General features: G+C 27.8%; 1 protein-coding gene across 3 annotated transcripts in view; it reads left to right on the top strand.

Annotated features, from left to right (window-relative positions):
* Positions 1 to 20,138, top strand: part of LOC105843664 (uncharacterized) — an 84,094-nt gene that overhangs the window by 42,776 nt on the left and 21,180 nt on the right. For all 3 annotated transcript variants that reach the window (XM_065805456.1, XM_065805455.1, XM_065805457.1), the window contains exons 4-6: positions 6,387 to 6,893; positions 9,115 to 9,597; positions 17,045 to 17,527. In XM_065805456.1, coding sequence (XP_065661528.1) covers positions 6,387 to 6,893; positions 9,115 to 9,597; positions 17,045 to 17,527 — 1,473 coding nt within the window. The remainder of the gene's footprint in view (positions 1 to 6,386; positions 6,894 to 9,114; positions 9,598 to 17,044; positions 17,528 to 20,138) is intronic.

Below are 20,138 nucleotides of genomic sequence, written 5' to 3'. Positions count from 1 at the left end.
GTCTCTTGATATAAATACGGTTGAAAATTTGTGGCATAAACTAAACTTAGAAATTCGTAAACATACCATAAAAAATAAAAATTTCAAACATGAATTGCTGGAAGAGTGGAATAAAATAACCCCAAAATATACAAACAAATTGGTGGAACCAATTCCTAATAGGCTAGAATTAGTTTTTTTTTTTTTTTTTTTTTTTTTTTTTTTTTTTTTTTTTTTTTTGCGTGGCGAACATCGTGGTGAACAGACGCGTTTTCTTACAGTTAAATATTTTTTGAAATTTTTTTTAATTCGTTAAATAAAAGTTGATATGTCTAAATCAGAAGAGTTAGTTTCGATTGCTATGATGAGAGAGCTACTAAATATTCAAAAAGAAACAATTTTGTCTTTTTTTCATGAAGCATTATCGAACATAAATGAGAGGTTTGATAACTTTCAATCTAGTTTTAAAGAAGTTCGGCGAGAACTCGACGAAATGAAATCTGGATTAAATTTTGTTGGCGATGTATTTAACGATAAAGCTAGAGCAGTTGAGGAAAAAATTAATAAAGTTCACGACGATTTATCAAATGTACGAAAAATGCAGGGTAAAATATCTTCTGACAATATTGAGTTAAAATTAAAAAGCGTTGATATTGAAGACCGTAACAGAAGAAACAATTTAAGAATTGACGGGGTCGTTGAAAATAATGAAGAAAAGAATTGGGAAATCACAAAAAAAAAGGTAAAGCAACTATTTAAAGATAATCTTGGTATTGAAAAAGAAATTATAATTGATCGGGCTCATCGAGTGGGAGTAGCTAATGATAAACGAGAGCGAACAATTGTCTTGAAGCTCCGGGATTACGAGGACAAAAAAACAATTTTGGAAAGAGCAAGAAAATTAAAAGGAACTAATATCTTTCTAAACGAAGATTTTAGTTTTACCACGCGAAAAATTCGAAAGGAACTTTTTGATCAGGCGAAGATACATCGTCAAAATGGCTATTTTGCAAAAGTTGTTTACAACAAACTGATTGTTCACGAATTTCGAGAAAACACCCGCAACACAGATGTTATTCCGACATGCGTAAACGAGTAAGCGTTTTGAGTATTTTCGTTTTTAATTATATTAAATATTTTTAAATTATACATTTTTAAAAAATGGCAGCGCTTTTTCCACAGAAATTAGATTTTCACAATTTAAATTTAGACTTTTTTGAGGACAACTTTATAAATAACCTATCAGAAGAAAATATAAATATTTTTCAAGAAACTCAAATGAACTTAATTAACACACCGTATATTGATCCTTTTGAATTTAAAGTAATAGCAGATGATGGCTCATTTTCTGTATTACACATAAACATTAGAAGCATGCAGCAAAATTTTGATAAACTTAAAGAATTTTTAAATATTTTAAACTACACGTTCGACATCATATCTATTTCAGAGACTTGGCATGATACAGAAAGTTCTCTTGAATTAAATTCTAATTATATATTACCATTTTATAAACTAATAAGTCAATCAAGAGGAAATGGGAAAAAAGGAGGAGGATTAGGAATTTATGTCTTAGAAAAATATGCTTTCAAGATAAAAAATATACTATGCTTTTCAAATGATAATTATGAAAGCCTTTTCATTGAAATTATTAATAAAAAATACCGAAACATTTTAGTTGGATGTGTTTATCGTCCACCGAGTGGAAAAATAAAAAATTTCGAAACTTTTATCAAAAATACGATTATGAAAATAAATAAAGAAAATAAGACATTATATATAACTGGTGACATAAATCTTGATGCTCTTTCTAACACAAAATTTCCAAAAATAAAATCTTTTTTTGATATGCTTTTTAAATTTAATGTCTTGTCAACTATTAATAAACCAACGCGAGTAACAAAAACCTCTGCAACAGCAATAGACAATATTTTTATCAATAATTATTTAGAAACGACATTTGAAACCGGTATATTTTTGACAGATATTAGCGATCATTTCCCGATATTCATAAAAATAAAAAACTTTAAATCTATGTCTGATTGTCATTCAAAAATTATACATTTAAAAAAACGAAATTTAAAATTGAGTAACACTAATAAATTAACAAGTAGACTAAAACAAGAAACATGGAACAACGTATATAAATGTAAAGATACTAATGAAGCTTACAATGCCTTTTTAAGTACATTTTTGGAGTACTTTAATGAAACCTGTCCAAAAGAGATAATAACAATTAAGTCAAAAGCAATTGCTAATCCGTGGATGGATAAATCGTTATTAAAGTGCTCAAAAAAAAAGCAAAAACTTTACAATAAATTTTTGAAAAATAGAAACAATGATAATGAAAAAAATTACAAAAATTATAAATTTTTTTACCAAGATCTCATTAAAAATGCAAAAAAAAAATATTACAGTAATCAAATTAACAAATGCAAATTTGATAGCAAAAAAACATGGTCCATCATTAATCTCTTAATGGGAAGAGAAAAACTAAATTCACCTTCTCTTCCTAAACGAATTGTTATTGAAAATAACGATATATTTTGTCAAAAACTAATTTCAGAAGAATTCAATAAATATTTTACAAATATTGGTCCAAATCTTGTAAATAAAATTGTACCAACATCTGTATCCTTTAAAACCTATCTTAAAAACACGAATAACGTTACCATGCTTGATTATGAATTAGGCTATGAAGAATTAGAGGCAGCCTTTGCCTCCTTAAAAAAAAAAAAGGCTCCAGGATTTGATGAGATATCTAGTGATATAGTTATTGCAAACAAACACAGTCTTAATAGACCCCTGTTTCATATACTTAAGCTCTCATTAAATTCTGGGATATTTCCGGATGTACTTAAATTGGCAAAAGTAATTCCATTATACAAATGTAATGATCATTCTGACATTACAAACTACAGGCCTATATCAATACTTTCTGTATTTTCAAAACTCTTCGAACGTGTAGTTTATAATAGAATCTATGATTACTTCATTAAAAACAATTTTTTTTACCCAAATCAGTTTGGCTTTCAAAAAAATCTCTCTACAGAGCATGCAATCATTGAAATAGTAAATCAAATAACTAATGGTTTTGAAAATAATAAATTTACTTTAGGAGTGTTTCTTGATTTATCAAAAGCATTCGATACAGTGGACCATTGCATTCTATTAGATAAATTAAGGCACTACGGAATAATAAATAAAAGTTATTATTGGATTAAAAGCTATCTTACAAACAGAAAACAATATGTAAATAATGTCCAATCTGGAGTATTAAATGTCATATGTGGAGTCCCGCAAGGATCGATTCTTGGTCCACTTCTTTTTCTAATATATATAAATGACTTTTGTAATGCATCTTTAAAAATGAACTCGGTCATGTTTGCAGATGACACAAACTTATTTCTCACCAACAATGATATCAAGAAATTATATGCAGACATGAATATTGAACTGTGTAAAGTAAACAACTGGTTTAAGGCAAACAAACTCTCACTTAACGCTGAGAAAACAAAGTATATACTATTTCACAAAAAAACACAAGAAGAAAATCTTCCTCTCAAGTTGCCTAACCTATCTCTAAATGATAAACTAGTAAATAAGCAATCCAATATAAAATTCTTAGGAATCATTGTTGATGAAAAATTATCCTGGCTTCCACATATAATATATATCCAGTCAAAAATCACCAAAATAATAGGTTTGATGTATCGAGTTCGCTCCTACGTCAATAAAAATAGTCTTAAATTAATCTACTTTGGGCTAATTCATAGCTTCATCAGCTATGCAAACATTTCATGGGCAAGTACTCAAGCGGCAAAGATTAAAAAAATTTATAGTCTACAAAAACATGCCTGCAGAATCATTTACTCAAAAAATAGGCGTGAACACGCTAAGCCCTTAATGAAAGATATGAAAATGATGAATGTGTTTGAAATTAATATCTACCAGCATTTAATTTTCATGTATCGTTATAATCACAATATCTCTCCTATAAGCTTTAATAACAAGTTTAAAATAAATAAAAATGATAGCTATAATCTTAGAGCGAATATGTCCAACACATATAAACTGCCTCGGATAATAAACAAATATTCAGAGTACAGCATTCTATATCGAGGTCCAAAAGTATGGAATACTTTTCAAAAAGGATTCAAAGGCACGGTAAATTCGTTAAGTTCCTTCAAGTTTTTAACAAAAAAAGAAATTTTTAAAATATAAGAAATGTTTTTGGTTAATCATACTTTGAATAATTTCTCATAAATCTGTTTTTGTTTTATTTCTACTTTTGTTGGTTGCTTATCAATTTTATTAGCGAATTACGCGTTTTATTACGATATTTTATTGAAATTTTATTACGCATTAACATATTACGATATTTTTTTGAAATCTTGTTATAGGGGCTCTATGAAAAGATTGCGATAACGTACTGTCATCCTCATCTTCTTTGAGCCCCTATCTGTTTTACTTATTTTATTTATTGAAATTTTATATTACGAAGTTGTAAAATCTTATATTATATTAAAACAGAGAAAGAAAAAAAAAAAAAAAAAAAAAAAAAAAAAAAAAAAAAAAAAAAAAAAAGTAACTAAGTCCAAAGGAAATCCCACCTGTTAATTTTGTTTATTTATGATTTTGTTTTGTATTTTTTTGACTGCATCATTTTCACTGTGATGTGGTTTTTGTTTAGCTTATGTTTGTTTAATAAAAAAATAATATAATCGTTTTTAAATTTATTTCTTTTTTTTTGTTGCAATAATAATATTAAAAGATATGCTCTTTAATACACTGTTGTTTATTTTCAGAAAAGTTTTGTGAAAGTAATGTTACGAAAACACGTTTTATACTACCCTGCATCATTTTCACTATGAATTACTGTATTTAACATCAATAGAACTTTTTTATGTATATGTTATGTATATAACATCAATAGAAATGATTCATTTTGTATTTTAGAAATTTGGAAAAGATTAAAAAAAAAATTGATGTGCAAGCGACAGGATTTGAACCCTCGCGTTTTACTTTAGAAGCGCAGTAAGCTAACCACTTCGGCAAATAAGGCACACTAATCTGTCAAGTTTTAACACTATTTATTCCATGAAAGAGTAACTTTATAAGACAGCAAATTAATGCTATTAATCAAAATTAAAGATATATTGCCGCAACGCAATTTTTTAATAAGAATAAAACTTTATAAAAGTGAAAATAACCATAGAACTTCGAAAATGTTTTATTTTGTATTTAAAAGATAAATAAAAAATTAAAAAAATAAATAAATATGGAAGCGTAAGGATATAACCACTTTAGCCACTAAGGAGTATTGTTCGATGAATGTTTTAAGACTGTTTAATAAACAAAAGACTTTATAAAACGACACATAAATGCTATAAATCAATCAATTTTAAAGTAAAAGTAAAACTATAAAACTTGATATATGTTTTAACATTACATAATTTAAATTTTAGATTACATAATTTGAAGTTTTCATAATTTAGATATTTAGTGCATACACTTTCGCTCACATTTTTTTATACAAAAAGTGCTGTAACTCTTTCTCATCATTAACTTGGGTGTAAAGGTTTTCGTGAGTTCTATGCTAAGACGAATGAGTAACGGCAGCATGAGCAGTAGGGGTCGTCCATAAAGCACGTACGCTCGGAGGGGAAGAGGGGTCTGCAGATGGCGGATATGAGATGGGAGGGCAGTGGGTTGATTATATATGAAAGGAGACTCTAAGTTAAAAAAAGTAATCATAAAATCTTAGATAAATAGGTTAAAGGTGTAGGTACTTATAGGGAGGTGGAGGGTACTCAAAAAAGCGTATTGCAAATGCAGGGGAAAGGAGAGGGGGAGGCAACGGAAAAAAAAACGTTCATACTTTATGGACGACCCCTAGCATTAAATTCGGTATTAAAATCTTTTATGATACAGTAAATGGATATAAAACTTTGCTGAATGACTTTATAAGTTTTATATTTATTTACTGTTAATAATAGCAAAAAATAAACAATTTTATATCAAAATTCCTTTGTTGCTTACAATCCAATTATGCACATAAGTTTTCACATATATCTATCACACAAATTTTCTAGCTTTTAAAAATATCTCTATTGTTCAATCTTTTTAAGACTCATTATTTTTATTTGTTTACTGTAAATTTTCTTTATGCTTAAAAAATTTATTTATATAGGTTTTCTTTTCCTTAAGCATCAATATTTGGACTTATCTCCTGACTTTACATAACTTTTTTCTTTACTTTTTAGTAACTTAAATGTTGGTTTTCTTCTTTTTGGAAGTATATTTGTGAAAAAAAAAAGGAATGATGAATATTTTAGCAACTTAAAAAAATATTAGATTAAAAAAAAAATTTATAACTTATCACTTTAATAATTTTTTTTTTGTAGAAATTTTTCTTAAAACCAATGAGCAACCGTTAACTAAGAATAACTTGATTGCAAGATTGCCATGGTTAGAGAATGCATATTCAATTTCTTTCAAGTTTAAGCCCAGATCATACTCACATGGGGCTAAAAATGTTATTCATTTGACCCTGGGAAATGACCTTTTACAGTACGGTGATAGAAATCCTGGTGTATGGTTTTCAGCTCCAGGAACATTGCAGATATTTTCTCCTGTCAATGGTTATCGTGATTACATAACTTTAATCAATTCACTACCACTCAATACGTGGTCAAGTATACGCATATCACAAATTCGTGTTGCTGGAGTTTACACATATTCAGTAAATTTTAATGGAAACATTATTAAAAGCGTTGAAAATACATTGCCACAATCTTTTCAAAACCCTTTTTTATTTGCTGCAGATCCATGGTATGATTCTGCTGATGGTTTTATTAAAGATTTTAGAATAATAAATGATGGATCTGTTGAAAAATGCAATGGGCATATTAGTTAGTATACTTTTTAATGCTTTACTTAATATTTTTAATTTTTACTTAGTATTGTTGATTAAAAATAAGTTTTATAGTTGCTGTTACCTCTTCTTGTATAAACATGTGTTTTTATCCAATTTTGATTTTTACCTTTTAATTTTTCGCTTATTTATATAATGAGTTTACATAAAAAAAAACTAAAAATATCTTGTAATAAATAAATGCTTTTTTAATAAAAGAAATTATAAATAATTTATTTTTTAGTTTTAAAGTTATTGATGCACTGACAATTAGGTTGTTCAATGTTCAGTAAATAATAAGTTTTAATAAATTTTTAGAAATTATAACAAAAATACAGTTATATATCGTTGTTAGCCAGGTAATATCTCACTTGTGTAAAAAGCAAAATTTTACAGGAGACTGAAAAAACTATATATTTCAATGAAATAAGGTTTTAAAAAGAAGAGTAAAAAACAAATAACTAACAAATTATATTATAGTTTGTTAGTTATTTGTTTTTTACTCTTACTTTTAAAACCTCATTTCATTGAAATATATAGTTTTTTCAGTCTCCTGTAAAATTTTGCTTTTTACACAAGTGAGATATTACCTGGCCAACGACGATATACAAAACATTTTCTTTTGTTACGGGTTAGGGAAAAATTTTTTTTGTTCTTTGTCTGCTTCATTAAGAGTTACATTGATATGTAGTTACGTTGGTTTGTAATTTTTATTCTAATAATTTTTTTTTCAAATTTGTTATCTGATATATAAGTACAGGGATCTTTTCTTATATATGTTACATTATTCTTACATATTTTCTTTATAATTTTTTATATTTAGTTATGTTAATATATTTCTTTTTTTTTACAAGCATTTTTAAAAGTATTTATATACTTAAATATTTACTTATATTTATTTATATATATATTTATTCTTTTTTATTTATACTTATACTTCATTATATATTTTAAATATTTATTGATATTTTAATACATATAATGAAGTATAAGTGTATATAAAATTATTTATACTTTTAATATTCTTTACTTACATATTTTCTTCATGCTTCATTATATGTTTTTATTATTTTTATCCATATTTCATTTTAAGTTTCAGGGGTGGATCTAGCATTTTGTGGTGTTTGAGATAACTTCCAGACAGAGCAAACTCCAAACATTTTTATGTTTATAGTTAAATCAAATAAAGATACTTCACATAAAGCTGCAATGTTTAGAGCCTGGGGACAATAAAAGCCCTAAAAATTTGTCACTAAATGTGAGATTTTAAATTTGAATAATCTCTTAGAATTCAAAAATTATGACCACAAAAAGTTTGTAACCCTCTCAAGTTGAGGGGGGTTTAAATTTTACATGTTCATAATTTTTTAAAGCTAAAAGATTTTTTTAGGAAATTTAAAAATTATCAATGAATATTAATTTAGTTGAGCATAATAAAACATTTTATTAACTTGTTGCTCTCATGTTTGGGGCAGAAGCGTCATATATTTTAGGGTTTTTTTTGTTTCCAGGCTCCAATAATCCCAATTTCTTGCAAAGCATCCTTATTTGACATAAGTATAAACATATAAAAGTTTGGAGTTCGCACCATGTATGAAAGTTAGTTATCTCAAATAACAAAAAATGCTGAATCCGCCCCTGAGTTTGTTATATATCTTTTAAATTTACTTTTATTGCTCCATTTTCTTATTCTCTGTTTTTTTTTTTTTTTTTTTTTTTACATTCTTTTTTAAAATTTGCATACAGTACTTGTTTTTTTAGTTTAATTGTTTTAAATTTGAATTTTTTTTTTTTTAATTTTTTTTTTGTCACCAGTTTGCTTGCTTATATTGTTCATTATATAATTTTATTGTATAATAAATAATGTAAACAAGCAAAATGATGATAAAAATGAATTAAAATAATATTGAATAATATTGCTTATGTTGTGTAATAATATCAATTAAATAATTTGTCGACATACTTCTACACATACTTAACCCTCAGATTTGGAAAAAATTTGAGGTCGGCATCAGGTCGAAAAAAATATTTGACACAAAGGGGTTGCCATAAACATAGAAACAAGATCAGGGATATTTTGCCGATCTCAAACAATTTTAGGTCGGCATTGCCAAATGCTGACCATAATTCTGAGGGCTGCATACTCACATACTCATACATACTGTATTTAAAAACTAAAGTTTTAATTTTAAAATTACAATTGAAAAATTTTTTAATAGATTTTTTAGACCAAGTCAAAGATCGTCTGTTGGTATTTAATAACATGATAACAACATTGCCATGGTTAGAAAAAACATTTTCAATTTCCTTTAAACTTAAACCTGAGTCATATCCAAGCACATCAGGAAATGTTATTCATTTAACTACCTCGGGAAATTATGGCCAATATGGGGAAAGATGTCCTAGTATATGGTATCGCAATGATGGATATTTGATTATTTCTACTGCAATTGGTGGAAATGGTGACTTTTATATGCCTCCCCAGATACTACCACTGAATGTGTGGTCAAGCATACGATTATCACAAACTCAAGTTAATGGAGTTTATACATTATTTTTGCTTCTAAATGGAACAATTATTTTTAGCATAGTAAATACTTATCCTCAATCTTTCAGAAATGTTCGAGTGTATGCAGCAGATCCCTGGCATTCTGTCCAAAATGGTTTTATTAAAGAATTTACAATTATTAATGGATATAATAGTAAGCTTTTCATTTGTTTAAAAAATACATTAGTTTCTTAAAAAATTAAAAAATAAATAAAGTTTTTGTTCAATATTTTTGCAGAACTTTTTGAATATTATTTCTAATACAATATTGTAAATTTATATTCAAGTTGTTGAGTCTTAAATTTAAATCAAATTTTTTTGTTAAAAGTTGTATGAAAAAATAAATGTTAAAATAATTTGCATTTATAGACATAATATTTGATATGATCAAATAGAAAACATTTTTTTAAAGAATATTGCTAACAATTTTTATAACCTTATTAAAACATTTAAGAGCTTCCAAAATTTACTTCAAAAAAATCTAGCATCTAACTTTTTGTAATAAATAAAACATAGAATTCAACCTCTTGTAATAAATCTAGCATAGCATCTAGCATAGCATCTTCTTGTAATTAATCCAGCATAGCCTGCAACTTTTTGTAATAAATCCAGCATAGCATCCAACTTCTTGTAATAAATCCAGCATAGCATTCAACTTCTGTAATAAATCCAGCATAACATCCAACTTCTGTTATAAATCTAGCATAGCATACAACTTCTTGTAATAAATCCAGCATACAACTTCTGTAATCAATCCAGCATAGCATTCAAATTCGATAATAAACCCAGCATAGCATCCAAGTTCTTGTAACAAATCCAACTTAGCATCCAACTTCTTGTAATAAATCCAACTTAGCATCCAACTTCTTGTTATAAAGCCAGCATAGCATTCAACTTCTGTAATAAATCCAGCATAACATCTAACTTCTGTTATAAATCTAGCATAGCATACAACTTCTTGTAACAAATCCAGCATTCAACTTCTGTAATTAACCCAGAATAGCATCCCACTTCTTGTAATAAATCCAGCATAGCATCCAAATTCTTGTAATAAATCCAACTTAGCATCCAACTCCTTGCAATAAATCCAGTATAGCATTCAACTTCTTGTAATAAATCCAGCACAGCATTAAACTCCTTATGATAAATAAAGCATAGAATACAACTTCTGTAATAAATCCAGCATAGCATCCAACCTAGGGTTACCATATCTCCGGATTTACCCGAAGATCTCCGGATTTTGAAGCCAAAAAGAAGTCTCCGGAGGATTTCAGAAAAAAAGGTAAATCTCCTCCTTTTAAAAGTTTCTATCAAAAAACCTTTCAAATTCCTAAATTTCGAGTATATATAGAACTTTTCGAGAATATATAGAAAAATTATTAAGTGCAACATCTTTTATTAAATGCAAAAAATTTTAGTATAAAAAGGCGAACTAAAATAAAACGCACTGTTTTACGGATATATTGAAAATGCTCAAACAACAAGTACTCTTTTTTCTCTTTTACATATTATTATAAATCGCGCGCGCCTCCAAACTCGTAAACACGAAGATAAAATATCGCGAGGTTAGAATTATTTTGATCTAACTCCATGTTTTTCCGAACTGAGAAAATCAAATTCAAAGTTTTAAAAAGGACCTGTAGACCACTTAAACATAAAAGACGTAAACAAATTAGATAATAAATTCATATTAATTTCCCATACTTGCTACCACAGTTTAAAAGTAAATACTTCAAAAGATATAATGTGCAGGTATCTGAATTACCACACCCTGATTTGGAAATAGAACAATATAATACACACTTATTTTATAAAATACAATATTATTGTGTTCTATTTTCATTTTTTATATAAAAATATAATACAAATTAGTATTTTGTATATATATTGTATATAGTAGCAAGGTAAAGAACTGTTTGACATATCTCTGTTTTATTGGATTAAAATCTTACTTTAACTAGTAAAAAAACTTTATAAATGCAATATTTATAAAGTTTAATTATCTAAAGTATGTACCAAGATTTTTACAGAAAAATAAAACTTTGGTTGAAATAAGCTCCAAGAACATATTATCCAAAATACATTTCACAGTGAATTGAATTCCAAAGATTAAATTCAGCAAGGTAAGCACATCTGGTTAATTCATTAAAAACAACAATTTCAATAAGAAGCCCATTTAACACCATAACATAAACATAAAACATAAATATTTTGACATTCAAATAAATTATTTTAAAATACTATTATAAAATGTTATGTCTACAGCAGGCATATACTTGAACATACTTTGAAGGTCCTTAGCTTTATCATTAGAAATTTTCGCACACTGGTTTAAGACAGAAGCCATTGGTACAACTGCAAGAGGTATTGCCACAGCTAATGAAGATCGTGGATTGTTAGGAAGACGCTTAATTCGTACTTCTGAACAAACATCAGCAAATGACTTTCTGTAGTATATATGATCTGAAAACTCTGCCCTCTAAACCAAATGCTTTATTTGGGTATAGGGAACAAGGTTATAATTAAAATAGCCTGCAATAGCTGAAAAATGCCTAAAATCCAAAAAAAGACAGAAAAAGGATTTCTCTTTTGAATATTAGCAATTGCTCTGATTAAACCAAATGGACTAAATATTTCAAGAGGAGCTAGTGCTCTATCAATTTGACTATGTATATTGTCAACTTCTTGTATACTAGAATGCCCTGATTTACAGAACTTTTGCTCTATTACCCTGATTTTTGGGTAACGTATCAAAAACTCACGTAAGGCAATGGACATGTGACTATTTCTATTTTGAGGCACGCAGGAATCAAACCATAGTATGAGTTTATTAACATCTGGGTGGTCAGCAATTATCTTCTCTAGCAAGCATGTTACACTACTTGCAAGGTCATTTCCTGCACGACCTGAAATGTCTTCATGCCAAAGCATACAATAACCTTTTTTATTTAGGGAGCAATGCCCAGTTAAATTATAAGCTGAGAGATTACGTTTGTAAAAAAATGCTCCTATGATTGATTTTGGTAAACTTAATACATTTTTAAGGTCAATGCATACTACAGCTACATTTTTATCCTTAAGTTTGCGGTCTTTTTCACGTTCTGCTCAATTTTCATTTTTCAACATTACATGTTTGGAAAATTTTTGGGTTTGCTCCTCAGTTGGATTTACTACGTTATGGTATTCATAACATGTATCACATAAATCAGTTTTTGACTTTTGAAACTCGATGTTAAAGTCATGCTCAAATATGAATCTATACATATGCTTCTTAACAGGGGCAATATTCTTTTCTTTGCAATAGGTAGAGTAAAGTTCATACATTTTATTAAGATTTAAAAAAGCTTCAAAATACTCTTTTTTTGTTCTTTTACGACAGTAGTGTGATGGTACACGAGGAAATTCATTGATATGATCTTTAACACTTTGTTTTGATCTTTGATCAATAACCTTTTTGGTGTATTTCCCCCATTTTGAAAAGGCTGGGCTTCCAGTAGCATCATTCTTGTTTTCATGATGATAATAAACTCTTCTACTATTTATATTTAAAGTAGTGAGGTAAAATTCTTTACAAACTCGAGTTTGCAAATCACCAACAAAAAAGCTGTAATAAAATGAATATGATTTTCGGGAATTTTGATTGATTGTTCGATGACGTTTCTTCTGGAGTCGTTCAGTAGTTCTACTGTAGAAATGCTTTTTTTGGGTATCATCCATAGACCAAAAATCAGAAAATATATGTGCTCGTTCTTCATCACTGATATGTTGTCTACATTTAAATTTACAAGAATTTAAACAGTCTTTTCTTGTGGTTACAGACTTGCATGGAACATTTTCTCCTTTTCTATTTTTATAAGCTTGACCAGATTGTCTCAACTGCTTTCTCACATTCTGTATCCAAGTTTTAGGTGCTGACTTTCGTTTCCTAGTTTGGCCTCCATGTGGGGGCAGACGACTAGCTGATTCTATTACAAGTGCACCATTAGAATATCCAAGAACAGTCAGATCAGTTTCTAAAAAAAAAAAATATATATATACATAATAATAAACAAATAACAATAATATGTTCTATTAAAGTTGGTGAATTAAAATTATTATGTATACGTGGTAAAAGTCACGTAGATAAACGTGATGAAAGTCACGCATCCTTTTATGTTTTTAATGACTATTGTTATTTTATAATTGTCATGGGAATTATAACTTTGTATTTATATACGATTTTTGTAATAAAACAGGAGGTTGAAAAACGCTTAGATAGTTGTTTTTAATATATGTATATAAACGAATAGAAGAATGCAACATAATACCCAAACCATGAACAATATATATATAAGAAAGTTCAAATGTAATAACTATGATCTATGAAAAAAAACATTATATATATATATATATATATATATATATATATATATATATATATATATACATATATTACTTTCAACGTTTTGTTGTAATTTTTCAACAAAACAATCTACCGCGGCTGCCATTTTGATTTTAACAACCTGCAAATATATATATAGTATATTAAGAAATAATTTATTTTTTACTGATTTGGTAGTAAAAAATAAATATTTTAACTATAAAAAGAAAAAAAATTTATCTAACTCAAATTTTTTGATTTGTGGAGATAGAACAAAATAATTCTAACCTCGCGATATGTCAAACATCACTTAATTAATTTTAATGTCAAGTCTAAACCATAACCTAAAAAAGAAAAAGTATAGCTGCACTTTTAATGACGTCCTTCAAGAAAAGTTTTCTAGTTTTAAGAAAGGAAAAATTGATTGTGAAGCCGAATGCAAAATTTGTCTTTCTGGAACATATATTTCTGTTTCTCACAAAGGTAAGAAATAATTCATCTTACCTAAATTTTCTTAATTTGATCTTATTTTTCAAATGCATCTCACAATAACTATTGTAGGTCTTTTCAGCTTTTGAATTATTGTTTTTAGTTTATTATAACTATTAGTTTGTATTTTAGTCTTTTTTTTACCGTAGCCTAAATGTTTTACATCTTTACAAATTATGTGGGTTTTTTTTTAAATATTGTTTTGTTTTAGGTGCTCTGGATTTGGAATATCACTTAAACACAACAAAACACAAAAAATGTTTAAAATCAGTTGCATCTACAAGGCCAATTAAGTCATTTTTACAGCCTAAACAAGGCAATCTTCTTCAAGAAAAAGTTCATGCTGCAGAAGGTGCATTAGCATTTCATACAGTAAGTCATCACCAGTCTTTTAATTCAATGGATTGTGTCAGCAAGCTGCACAAAACTGTATATCCGGATTCAAAAATTGCTAAAGAAGTCACTTGTGCCAGAACAAAATCAGAGGCAATAATTACGTCAGTGTTGTCTCCCCACTCAGTTGACATAACTATAAAGGATCTGAAAAACATTGCCTGTTTTGGATTAGCAACCGACGGCAGTAATCATGGTTCTACCAAAATATTTCCTATTTTAATCTAGTACTTTGATCCAAACAAAGAAGGTGTCACAACTAAGGTCATTGAAATTAAAGCCACTCCTGATGAGACAGCTGAAACTATCTCAGGCTACATTATTAACACTTTAAAAAACTCAAACATACAAAACAAATGCATTGCCTTTGCTGGGGATAACACCAACACTAACTTTTGAGGTATCAACAAGCGTCAGGGCAATAATATGTTAAGCCTTCTTAAAAATGTCCTTAACCCTAAGATGTTAGGATCTGGATGTCCTGCTCATGTTTTGCACAATTGTATTCAAAACGGTTTGGACAGGGACTTTCCATTGATGTAATTGAGTCAATTATCTTGAAAATATTTAATTACTTCTCAATATATACAATAAGAACTGAAGAGCTGAAGTGCTTTTGTAATTTCGTAGATGTAGAATACAGGCAATTGTTATACCACTTAAAAACAAGGTGGTTGTCTTTGTTTCCTTGTATAAATAGAGTCTTACAAATGTACCTAGCACTGAAGTCCTATTTTCAATCTCAGGAATCTGTACCTGTTATTATTAGAAATTTCTTTAATGATGATTTTAATGAAGCTAGACTTTTTTTTTGTTCATAGTCTAATGTATGTATTTCTTGAGAGAATTGTTTATCTAGAAAAAGAAAAGAACAGTTTAGCTGAAAGTATCTACATCCTAGAGGAAATTCTTGAAATTTTAACTGACAGAAAAAGTAACAACTTTGTACCTTTAAATGTTAAAAGTATTTTCAAGAAAATGAAAAATAATGGATATGGAGATAAATCTAGTGCTCTATTTATTGAATTTTCTAATGTCTATGAAGGCTCAATTTTGTACCTCGATAAATGATTCTTCCAATACCAAGAGTTCAAAGCTTTCAGTTGGATGAAACTGGATAGTATCCCAACTTGGGATCAGGTTGAAGACTCAATTTTATTTGTAAATGAAAAAGCAATATAAATATATATTGGTTCAAGTATTTTAGTAACCTGACAGACAAGTCCTGTGGTTCTGAACTGTTGAAAATAGTGCAATTTTTTTATTGTATTTCAAACCACAATGCCTCTGTAGAACGTTTGTTTTCTTTAATGTCTTGCCAATGGACAAAAGAAAAAAGTAGATTATCAGTAAAGCTTGTTAAAAGTATTCTATGTGTAAAATATAATTTCAAATCATACTCATGTCATGAATTCCATGAGTATCTGTTATCAAATAAAGATTTATTGAAAAAAATAGGCTCAACAAAAAAGTATAGTTGGTATGATCCATTTTCCCCTGTTTAGAGTTCTGTTCCCACAAATAAAAGCTTTGATGAAAGAGATACTGATACAAGTTATTTGTAAGATTGATACAAATGATACAAAATTAGAATTAATGTGTAACTTGTAATTATACAGCTTTTATCTTTCATTAGTCTTTTATTTAAATATATATACATTTTATTTATACTTTGATTTAAATATATATATAAATATTTAAATATATGCTATATTTAATTAGACATACTTAATGGTATATTTTAATATAGAATAATATATAAAATATATAATAAAAAATATACAGAACGGTAAACTTAAAAATATATTGAAAATTTTTATGAATTATTGATTCTTTTTATATATATATATGTATATTATCTCTAGTTCAATAAATTTGAATTTGATTGTACACTTGCATTATGATTAAAATTACATTAATTAGTTGTAAGAGTCCTTAAATTAATTTTCAAACCAGCTGTTTATATTAACAAAAAGAATGTTATTTTAAAAAATGGTTTTCATTTTAGATTCATAATAGGGGTACCCACTCTACCACCTTGCTAAATAAAGTTGACGCCCCTTTCGTTTACCACAAATTGGAAAATCTCCTCTTTTTTGGAGATTACCGTATGGCAACCCTAATCCAACCACATGTTGAAAAACCTGCATAGCATTCTACTTTTTTGTAATAAATATTTAGCATATAATTTTAATATCTTGTAATAAATAAGTTTCTAAAAAATAAACAGTTTCTAGGTAGTAAAAATATTTAGCTTTTTTTAATTTTATCAAATAATTTAGTTATTATGATATCTAAATCTTTTATTATATTTTATTATGCATAACTCAGTCTGTCCACCTAAAATTTTTTCATTCAGATTTTGTAGAAGAACTCAATGAGCATGAGTTGAACAAAGACAAGTTGATTGCAAGATTATCAACAATAGAGAAAGAATACTTGATTTCTTTTAAAATAAAACCTAGATTATATTCAAATGATTGGAAAAATGTTATTCACTTAACTATTGGACAAAATTCTGGGCAATCAGGAGTTTTTGCAGTGTGGTTTTATAACGATAGTTCTGGGAGTTTGTACATTTCTTCAGCTGTTAATGGAAATAATGATTATGCTGTCAAGACCCAGCCTCTGCCCCTGAACCAGTGGTCATTTATAAAAGTATCACAGTATGAAATTAATAGAGTTTACACTTATGCTATACATTTAAATGAAATTATCATTCATACCATTGAAAATAAAATTCCTCAATCTTTTAAAAATATTGATGTATATACTGCAGATCCATGGCATGATGCACAGAATGGATCCATCAAAGATCTCAAAATCATAAATGGTAATATTGGTGAGTGTATATAGTTTTAAGATTTGTATTGTTAATAATAATTAATTTTTTAATACTAATTGATATATTGCTAATTATTATGTTGTAATTATGATGTATTCTAACGTAACCTTTAAAAGGTAATTTGTTCTAAGAAAATTTATATCATTCAAACAATTTATCTGGGTTGTATATCACGTTATTTAATTTGTTTAAAAAGTTTAGGCAATTTTAAATCTAAAATAAGCAGAAAGTTTTTGTAGGCCAGTTTTACACTCTTTTTTTATCGATAGACATAGATTTAAAACTGCCTTACATTATTTCCGTCCTTGGATGATGAACGCTGAATCATCTTCATTTCTGTGTTGTTTCTCATCTATATCAATGATCTTCCAAATAATCTTATGTGGCTCTATTTGCTATATAAGACAATCATATGCATTATTCAAAAAAGTTATGAGATTTTATTTGCTTAAAAAAAGCAGCTGATCTTGAATGTGGTCTCTCTTCTAAGACATCATGATGCTCCTATCATCTTACTCCCCATTACATTTTCTGTAAATCTCTTATTCATCCTTTTTTTATTCACTCTTATTCATATGAAATACTACTGTCTTGTTCAATCCAAAAAACTCAATTTTTTTAAACACAAAACTCTTGTTCTACCTAAACTCCATCACATGTGACTCATCATTTAACAATGTTGCATCCTTGTGTTCCATCATGCTCAAAAAACCTTTTTAAACCTTGTTTTTCACATCAAACACAATACTTTAGAAGTCCTGTCTTCATGTTTTCCTCACTCATGCAGTTTACAGTTTCTCTTCTACAGTTTACAGTTCACTCATGCAGTTTACAGTCATCTCTCAATTCATCAAGTCAATCTCGTTTTCTTGATATTTAAATATTTATGCTACAATAACAATCACTTGTTTTACATAAGACAAAGTTTTAGGCACTACAAAAACATAAATAAAAAAACGTTCAAAAGCACAATTGATAATTTTTAGTTTATTTAAAGTCATTCATTTATTGGTTTTGCATATGGTGGTAAAGCTACGAGAAAATTTAATGAAAAAAAAACAACAAAAAAACAGTAGGAAGAAAAAATATTCTTAGTTACATTTCTTAGTTACAACAATTTCAAATAATAATAAAATAAAAACTTCAATCTTTAAAGTTAACGCATTAAAAAAATGATTGCACATTTTTTGAAGGGCTTAGGCTCTTTGAAAATTATAGGCCCTCTGTCCTGTGACCTTTTTTTTAGGGAAGCAGATCATTTTTCTTTTAGTATGTTTCTCAGTTTTCTTAATTTATATATAATAAACTAATTTTTTGGAAGCTTGGGAGGCGTTGTGAATAAGTATAGTATTTTATTTACGTTTCATTTTTAATTTTATATTCACATCTGTTACCGCATAAAATTTAATCATTAATCATTTGTATATTTTGAGTAATATTAGATTTCGAACTTGATGATTTTTCAAACCAAGAAAGAATATTATTTACAAATGTTGCATTTTATGAGCACAAAACAAAATGAAGAAAAAGGTACTCTAAATTTTGTCACTGGATTACAAAAACAACCTGAACATTTTTTTTTCCATGTTGCTGGGGCAGTAAAATATCTATTTCTATAAGCCTATCACTCCTTTCAAAAGCATGTCATTCCATATCATTCAGAAGCATATCATTCCATATCATTTAGAAGCATATCGTTCCATATCATTCAGAAGCATATCATTCCATAAAACTAAAACAAAAACTTCTCAAAGATAGAGACATAAAAGAGGAAATGTCAGAAAAATAAATAAATCTTTATATTTTTTCAGGATTGGTTCAGGGGTGGATCAAGCCCATTAAGAAAGGGGGCAATGTTTATGTTTTTTTATTCAGTGTATCAACCATCTAAAAAAGTGAAGGGGTCAGGCAATTTTTAGGCATAATCAGTCAGCAGATTATTAAGCCTAAATAACCACAAGCTGATTATATGCAAAATAACCACAAGCAGATTATATGCCGTAAATTCAAGTTTACATATGTAGACTTGTGTCTACATATGTGGTCTTGAAAGTTCTTCCACGTCCCTGATAGTACTATCTCAACTTGTTTCTTCGCACAGCGGCCTTGTTTGTCAAGCTTCATGTTTTGGAGTTATAGAGTTTAGAGAGGGTTGTAACCACAACTAAAGTAGCCTCCTCGGCTGTAGGGACCTTCATGAAATTGGAGAGGTGAATTGAAATATATATAAATATATATATATATATATATATATATATATATATATATATATATATATATATATATATATATATATATATATATATATGGAAGTCTGGGCCAAAGGAATGTAGCCGTACCTAACTAGTACCTAGATTATGTCATTTTATTAGCAAGATTATAATAATGTTTAATAAAATTTTCCCAAGCTCATTAGTATAGTCTCGTTCCCGTTTCGCATTATTAGGTTTCCGTTGCATTAGTTCCTTTTATATTTACAGCCCCAGGCCTAAAAATGTTTTAAACCGGCCCTGCTAAGAAGACAAATGTTTTATGAAACACAACTATAAAAATGCTAAAGTTATATAAAACAAAATTTTTATTGAGTATATATATATATATATATATA

The sequence above is a fragment of the Hydra vulgaris genome, chromosome 09 (assembly GCF_038396675.1).
Source record: "Hydra vulgaris chromosome 09, alternate assembly HydraT2T_AEP".
In the NCBI taxonomy this organism is placed as follows: Eukaryota; Metazoa; Cnidaria; class Hydrozoa; order Anthoathecata; family Hydridae; genus Hydra; species Hydra vulgaris.
This window is presented reverse-complemented; position numbering and strand designations above follow the sequence as displayed.